This window comes from Mandrillus leucophaeus, unplaced genomic scaffold (genome assembly GCF_000951045.1).
Source record: "Mandrillus leucophaeus isolate KB7577 unplaced genomic scaffold, Mleu.le_1.0 Scaffold1435, whole genome shotgun sequence".
Classification (NCBI taxonomy): domain Eukaryota; kingdom Metazoa; phylum Chordata; class Mammalia; order Primates; family Cercopithecidae; genus Mandrillus; species Mandrillus leucophaeus.
Genome location: NW_012101405.1, coordinates 25,664 through 33,869, shown reverse-complemented (window position 1 = coordinate 33,869; position 8,206 = coordinate 25,664). Strand labels below are relative to the sequence as shown.

At 41.4% G+C, this 8,206-nt stretch overlaps 1 protein-coding gene across 1 annotated transcript; it reads left to right on the top strand.

The window, feature by feature from the left end:
- Positions 1-1,489: 1,489 nt before the first annotated feature.
- LOC105535257 (putative V-set and immunoglobulin domain-containing-like protein IGHV4OR15-8) lies at positions 1,490-3,011 on the top strand. Its single transcript, XM_011974273.1, has 3 exons — positions 1,490-1,601; positions 1,685-1,993; positions 2,950-3,011. Exons 1-3 carry the CDS (start codon positions 1,556-1,558, stop codon positions 3,009-3,011), a joined length of 417 nt encoding a protein of 138 aa, XP_011829663.1. The 5' UTR covers positions 1,490-1,555.
- The last annotated feature ends 5,195 nt before the right edge of the window (positions 3,012-8,206 follow it).

The following is an 8,206-nucleotide window of genomic DNA, read 5'->3' as shown; positions in this document are numbered from 1 at the left end:
GTGTTACCTCCAGCATCATAACATGATCTAGTGACCTGACACGTTTGTGACAAAGAATACCTACCAATTCAGAAGCTCTTTGGTTTTCTTTCCATGAAATAGAATTATTTCTTCTGTTCTGTGTATGAGCGTATCCTAGCAATCCTGTACACACCCACATAGATGTCTACAAGCCTATGAATTTTTCTCTGTAAATAAAAATTTATCTCAATTTCCCTCAATGTTCATAATTCTCCTGATGGTGAGGAAGGTCTTTCTGGATCTGTTTAAACAAAATATCCAGAGACCATGTGGTAGGTAAGGAGCTCACCTGGCTCTGGATGTTGGCTCTGTCTCTTTCCCTCTGTTGTCCCACAGGTCAGCTCACTTGTTCAGTCCTAACAAGAGAGCCCAGGTTTGTCCTGATGTTGAAACACACCCAACTTCTGATGACTCTCCTGTTACCCACATCCATGGAGATAGATTATTTATTATATAATTCAACAAACTAATGTCAAATGCCCAAGATGCAATACCGCAAACTGCATTGTTCATGCAATTCAATGAAGGAGAAAGTCTTTCAGACACAGGTGCACCTGACACGATAAATATGTGGGTGAGGACTCTGGGCTTGAGTGTCATTGTCCCGCCATGTTTCAGAAGTATGACCTGTCAGGGAAGAACCAGAGTTCCTTGTGCTCTCAGAGGGGAGGGCTCACAGATGTTCTCTCTTGTTCCCAGGAAATGCAATTGCATTAATCTTGATGATGAGACTATGCTCCTGTGCTGACCTATTATAGTTTTTGACTGAAATTGTCACTGTGATCCCCAATCTACATCTATTCACACAGAAGTGTATAAAGGTCAGGCCACATTCTCAGCATCACACATTGACGTGGTTGGAGATACGTCCCACTACCTTCTCCTGAGATTGCAGACAAAATCCCAAACTTCAAATAGTCACAAAATGGAAGGTCTCAGACGTTTTTTTTTGTTTTGCTTTGTTTTTTTTTTTCTTTTAAATGACACACTCTCCGGGACAGATATATTCCCTCTAACCATGATGGATATTCTGAATTACAATAAACATTGCATGGATGTAGGTTTATATAAATTCATTGTGACGAATATATTTAGCTGCTGCCCTAATGTTTTGAATGGAGATTTGACAATTTAGATAACCTGGATGTTTGGTTGGTTTCATATAAATCTTCAAGGGTAGAACAGCATTGAACCTATTCCAAAATCTATCCCTGATCCATGATCACACTCATCTCCCAGACCAGCTCCTTCAGCACATCTCCCTACCTGGAAGAAGATGAATCTGGGCTTGGTGAGGGGAGGCCCCAGGAAGAGAACTGAGTTCTTAGAGGGCACAGCCACCATCCTCCTCTCAGGGTGAGCCTCAAAGACTGGGGCCTCCCTCATCCCTTTTCACCTCTCCATACAAAGGCACCACCCACATGCAAATCTTCACTTAGGCACCCACAGGAAGCCACCACACATTTCCTTAAATTCAGGGTCCTGCTCACATGGGAAATGCTCTCTGAGAGTCACGGACATCCTGTGCAAGAACATGAAGCACCTGTGGTTCTTCCTCCTCCTGGTGGCAGCTCCCAGATGTGAGTGTCTCGGGGATGCAGATATGACGATATGGGAGGCCGTCTCTGATCCCAGGGCTCACTGTGGTTCTCTCTGTTCACAGGGGTCCTGTCCCAGCTGCAGCTGCAGGAGTCGGGCCCAGGACTGGTGAGGCCTTCGGAGACCCTGTCCCTCATCTGCACTGTCTCTGGTGGCTCCATCAGCGATAGTTACTACTGGAACTGGATCCGCCAACCCCCAGGGAAGGGGCTGGAGTGGATTGGGAATATCTATGGTGGTGGTGGTAGCACCAACTACAACCCCTCCCTCAAGAGTCGAGTCACCATTTCAAAAGACGCGTCCAAGAACCAGTTCTCCCTGAAGCTGAGCTCTGTGACCGCCGCGGACACGGCCGTGTATTACTGTGCGAGAGACACAGTGAGGGGAGGTGAGTGTGAGCCCAGACACAAACCTCCCTGCAGGGAGGCGGAGGGGGCGGGCGCAGGTGCCGCTCAGGACCAGCAGGGGGCGCGCGGGGCCCACAGAGCAGGAGGCCGGGTCAGGAGCAGGTGCAGGGAGGGCGGGGCTTCCTCATCTGCTCAGTGCTCTCCCTCCTCACCAGCACCTCGCTGTCCCCAGGGCTCCTCTTTCTCTGATATCTGTGGTTCTGCTTCCTCACATTCTTCTGCCAGAAAAGAAAGGAGGAAGGCACATTTTCCTCTTACAATGGAAGTTTCACCGATTACTAGGAAATTTCCTACAAATTCCTGCATGGCCCATTATTCCTTAGTGATTAAAAATATATATATTCTAATGCTTCTCACCATCTCTTGATTTGTGTCATTAATTGAATTGTTCCCTCTTTGAAATTCATATGTTGAAGCCTTAAATTCAAAGGATCTCTATTTGAATTTTAATGAAATGATTAAGGTTAAATGTGGTCATAAGTGTAAGACCCTAATGCAACAGACGTGCTGTCTTTATAAGAAGAGGAAGAGACACCAGAGACCTCTCACTTTTCACGTGCACGCAGAGAAGAGGCCATGTGGAGATGCAGTGTATTAGAAGGTGCCCCAGTGCCTGCCAGGAAGAAGCCGCATGAAGAACCAACCCTGCCAGCATCTTGATCTTCAACATTCAGACTTCAGAATTGTAAGAAAATCAATATCTGTTGTTTAAGCCACCCACTCCGTGTTGTCTTCTTAGAAAGACCCAGACAGACTAATACCACGTAGCTCATAACTCTGTTAGCGCTGTCCCCTGGATGGAGAATCAGCCCCCTGAAGCTGGGCACATCTCTCAGATTTCTACATAAAGTAGGCAAAAAATAGTAGCTGTGATATAAAAACTTGTCATGTCCCTGTTGGCCAATTTCTGGGCAAAGTGTTTTAATGAAGCCCCTGGGGCTTTGTCACAAAAGTTGTCTTTTATCTTTCATTACCCCTAACTAATGGACAATGGGTACCTGCTGGATGGAGACTGACCACTGACCATCTTCTGCTGTCTCCTTAGTATGCCACAGAAAACCACACCAACATCACTCTATGTCTTCAACTTTCTAAATTTGCACTGAATCTATTGCTAAATGAGGAACTACATTAGGTCTGAGTTTTGTTCCCTTCTTCCCAGTCTTCCTCAATTACCAAGGGCAGAAGAGACTTTCAATGAAATTTGGCTGTCAATGCCCCCAACACCACGTCACTTTTTGAGGTTCGGGAACTTTATTTGGGGGATAGTGAAATACACTTTTAAATGGAAAGCCCTAAAGCACATACAACAGCTGAAGGAATGGCCACTGTGCACCTGAAGGCTGATAAGGCAGATGGTAGGGTCCCTTCCTCCAAGATGTTCCTGGGTGTGTGATGATTGGATGTGTCATGCATATGGAAATAAGGACTGGGCTGAAGTAGACACAAGGGCCACATCCCATAGGAAAACAAAACAGGAAAAAACAGATGGGCATCTGTGAAGACCGTTAATTAAATTTGTTGGGTTTAAGATGAAATTTTTTTCCAAAGTTTTAGTGTTCTTAACTAAATATGAATCTTTTCAATAAACTGAGAATTAAAAGGAGAACCGAGTTAGAAGTTGAGAGAGAAAGAAAGTCCTGAAAGAACAGAAAGAAAATTCACACAAAACTATCAAATGACAGAGGCCAGAATGGAGCTGATGCAACTATGTCATTATTTTGCAGACCTAGTTGAGAGTCTTTGTTATTTAAGGCAGGCCCAGTGTTGAAGAACTCCTTTAGTTTTTGCTTCTCTGGGAAAGGTCTTATCTATCCTTTCTTTTACAAAAAGATTTACATGGTAAAGTTTCTTGGTTGGCAGAGTTTTGTTTGTTTTTCAGTTTTTTCCCCCCAGCAATTTGAATACAGTCATATGCTACTTAACAATGTTATAGTCAATAATAGACCTTATGTATGCTTGTGGCCACATAACATTGTAATACTGTATTTTCACTAAAGGTGTTCCATATTTATATGTGTTTAGATAGAGAGATATTTACCACGGTGTTTCATTTTCCTAGTGTTCAGAGCAGTAACACGCTGTACAGGCTGGTTGTCTGGAAACTTTGTGCTGTTTCAAATAGCCTATGTGTAGTAGGGTATTCTTTACAGGTTTGTGTAAGTTCTCCCTATGATGCTTGCACAATAATGACATTGACTAGAAACACATTTTCAGAAATAATCTCTATCACTAAACCATACATTATTGAATATAATTCCTCTCCATTCTGAACTGAAAACCTACTGCTGAGAAATCTGCTAAATCTGCTCTTTTTCTTTCTGTTTTCAAAACCTTTCTTTTTAACAACGTGGTTTCATACTATCTCTGATTTTTCTCATTTGGTTTACCTTATTTAAAATATATAGAGCTTCTTGGATGTGGATGAATATTTGCTTCTCCAGATTTAGAAAATTTCTATGCTATTACTTCTTTGAAAACCTTTCTGCTTCTCTCTCTCTGTCTCTCTCCATCTCGCCCTCTTCCTTCACTACCCCTTTTATCTAATCTTTGCATAACTCTTCAATGCATAATTTAGTTTTCAGTGTGTTAAAGACACATAAGTCTTTAACTCTTTTTATTTCTTTCATTTAAATTTTTCTTCTCTGTCTCTATTAGTTCAAATGATCTTTCTTTGAGTTTACTGTTTCTTCTATTACTTGATCTAGTCTGGTCTAAAATCCTCTGTTAAAATTTTTGGCTGACTTACTGTATTCTTCAGCATCAATATTTTTGTTTAGTCATCTTTTAAATGTTTTATCTCTATTAAAATTCTCACATTGTTCTTGCCTGATGCCACTAGCTCATTGAACATGTTTCTAACATTTATTTTAAATTTTCTTCCAGGTAATCCATATGCTTCCTTTTCATTGACGTCAGTTTCTAGATCTTTATGTTGTTCTTCTGTTTGGACCATGTTCCCCTCCTCCTTCATTTTCCTTCACTGTCTTTGCTGTTACCTATTCATTATAACAAAAGCCACCATACACTCTTCAAAGACGAGGCTTATAGAGATCATCCTCACCAATCAGTCCAGGCAGTAATTTGGGTCTCTCAAAACTTCATAGTATTCAAACTTCTGTCTCTGTTCTTAATAGTCCCTGGGTTTTAGAGGATGATAGATTCTGCCAGAAATCACAGGTAGGGGAGGTAGAAACGATTTACTCAAGCAACCCCTTGAAAATGTGGACCACTGGACAAAGTTTTATTATTGATGTATGATTCATCAAGATAATGTTCGTTCAAACTTCTCTCAACCAGTCATTAAACATAGAAATTTTATCATTTCTTATTTGAATCTGGAGTTTATTCTTTGAATATATGGGTAAATTTTCAAACTAGTTTAAATCTGCGTATTTGGCAAAATTATCTGTTGCTGAATTTCCATTTTCTGTGTTAATCTCTTTTTGCATTTAAATCTAACTCTGTATTAGACATGTATCTAGAATGCGGAAAAATGTCTTAAAATTCCTTAATTTATTTAATTTAATGGGGTTTAATTTAAAGATGTGAAAACCTCCTTTGTTTATAAAACACCTGACTATTGGTCAATAGTTTTCTCTTTAATTTTTCTCTCTCCTCTCACATTATCTATAATAAGCAGGGAGAAATGAAGACACACCGTCGATAGTTTGCTTAGATATCCCATCAGCTAAACTTCTGTCACTAATTCTAACTTCATCCAGTGTAACATAACTAAGATAAATTCTGTAACAAGGTACACATAGTTTCCAGTTCTAATACCACGTTTGTGACAGAAACAAAGCAGGTGTGCTCTCTGCGAGGTGGTCATCTGAGATCTGAGACGAGGCATCACACAGGTATTTTCATGATATTTAAGGGTTTGGACAACAATAGTGATAACAATTCTGATCATCACTGGCTCTTACCGGAAAGTTTACAGGTAAAGTTAAGGCTGTTATTTCATTTTATCACCTAGTTAGAATGAAGCTCAGAGGAAAAGGTCACATCCTAGGTCACACAGTGAGGAAGAATGGAGCTGTGCTCTGCTCTCCACACTACGCACAAGATCCCAGGCAGGAGCCCAGGTTCCACCGACACGTGGCATCTGGAGGGCAGTTCTCAGGGAAGGATTCTAGGGCTCCTGCTTCCTCGGGCAGGGCGCTTCCTTCTGTCAATTGTGCACTTGCTCCTTCTGCAGGCTCTGGAGTGAGCACTTGCATTGCTATGAGTTATTCATATTCTCTCCCCTATTATGGCAAAAAAACCATATTAAATTTTCAATTTATTTTCTCTGAAGCACACTGCGTTAGCAGAAAGGAATAAATCACATTCCTTCACCTCGCCCACAGTCAAAGATTCCTGAAGACAGAGCTGATGTGATGTACTTATAGTGGATTTCTGCTTGTCAGAGGTGGCCTTGGTCTTCAAGCTTCAGCAATTCTGAGAAGCCAAGGACACCTCCATCTCCTCCTCCCTGCTCTGAAGCTCAACTGAGAACAGCTTTCTCATTGAAATGTCTTGTGTTTAAGGAATAAGAGTCACTATTTCAGGTTTGGGTGCCCAGGTGCACCCACTAGATCCAGCCCAGGACTGGAGATACTTTCCAGAACACAACATCACCTGAGACATGTCCAGTCACACTGTTTTACTTTCACAATCTCTGCTTCCTCAGAAGAAAATTAAAATTGCTGAGACTTTTCATAAACTTCCTGCCATGTCATTTCTCTCTTGCCTTGCCTGTTCATTTATGTCAGACCAGGTACCACATCTATGTAATCAGGTTAGAATCCTCGCTCCAGTAACACATGAAGAGGACCTTTGGTTGCACTTTTGGTCTTTGCTCCAAAATGTAAAGATTACAAAAGTCATCACCCTTATTCTTAAGTCAAGAGGTATCTACACAATCTGATCTTCAATACCTTTGGGAATTCATCAAAGGAATGAAATTCCAACAAAAAATTGCCCACTCCCAAAACTGGGGAGACAGGCATGTCCAGAATGGCAGTTCATACTAGCTTTACTGGAACAGAAGCTGCAGAAATATTTCTGCGGTTTCTGTTCCAGTAAAGGGAGTGTCATATATATATATATACACACACACATATATATATATATGTATATTCACACACACACTTTATTTATATATATATATATATATAGCTGTTGAGGGCACTTACATGGTAAGCACTACAGACGTCTGAAAGACAGATGTGGACTAGGGTGAAGTGACAGTTCCAGAGGGCCGTACACTCCTCAGTCTTCTGGACTTTCCCTCCAGAAACCTCCAGATTTGAAACAATACATCCAAATAGGTTTCCTTTGGGTCAGAAGTGGGGAAGTTTAATTACTGAAAAATATGCTGGGAGCCTTCTCCAAAAGTTCCTACAGGGAATAACTTTTCCAGAACCTTATCCTATGTGAAGGAAGACAAATCTCCCATTCCAGATCCCTCCCCCGTTCTTCCATGATTATATGAAGTTGTAAGAAAATAGTCCATAGACAGGTAAGACGTAAGCAATAATCTGGGTAAGATAAGCAAATAATCCAGGTAAGATGTAGCAAATCCAGGTAAATAGTCCAGGTAACATGTATCCAGGTAAGATGTAAGCAAATAGTCCAGGGACACTGAAACCACAAAAGGGAGTAAAGACGAAAGTAGAGCTTTTCCCCTGGAGACGCCTGGTCAAGGTCACAGCCACTGCAGAAACCTCACTGCAAGGCAACGCTGGGCTGAGGGGGCACTCAGGAGCCTCCAAGCACAGGTTCCAACTCCAGAGCAGGTGTACAGAAGGATGGGGAGGAGGTTTCCTCTCAGGGCCTGTGTCTTCCTTTGTCAACAACAACAACAACAAAACTAAGTGTTCAACCAGCTGCTGATGTGCCTTTAAATATTCTGTTACATCGGACCCATTCATATAACTTAAGGCAACGAGAACTATTTTTAAAGTGTGTTTCTAGGACAATAAATATCTTAATAGTGATGATATAAATGATAGGAATGGTTTTATTAATTGAATGGATACAAAATTGTGGGAGTCACTATATTCCTATGAATAAAAAAATTCAGATTTCCATGTTAGGTAATGTTGCCCACATTGTGCATTTGACAGGGCAGTGATGGATCTAAGAGTGTGGCAGGTACACAGACCCAGTGAGTCAGAAACCAATACGTAAAG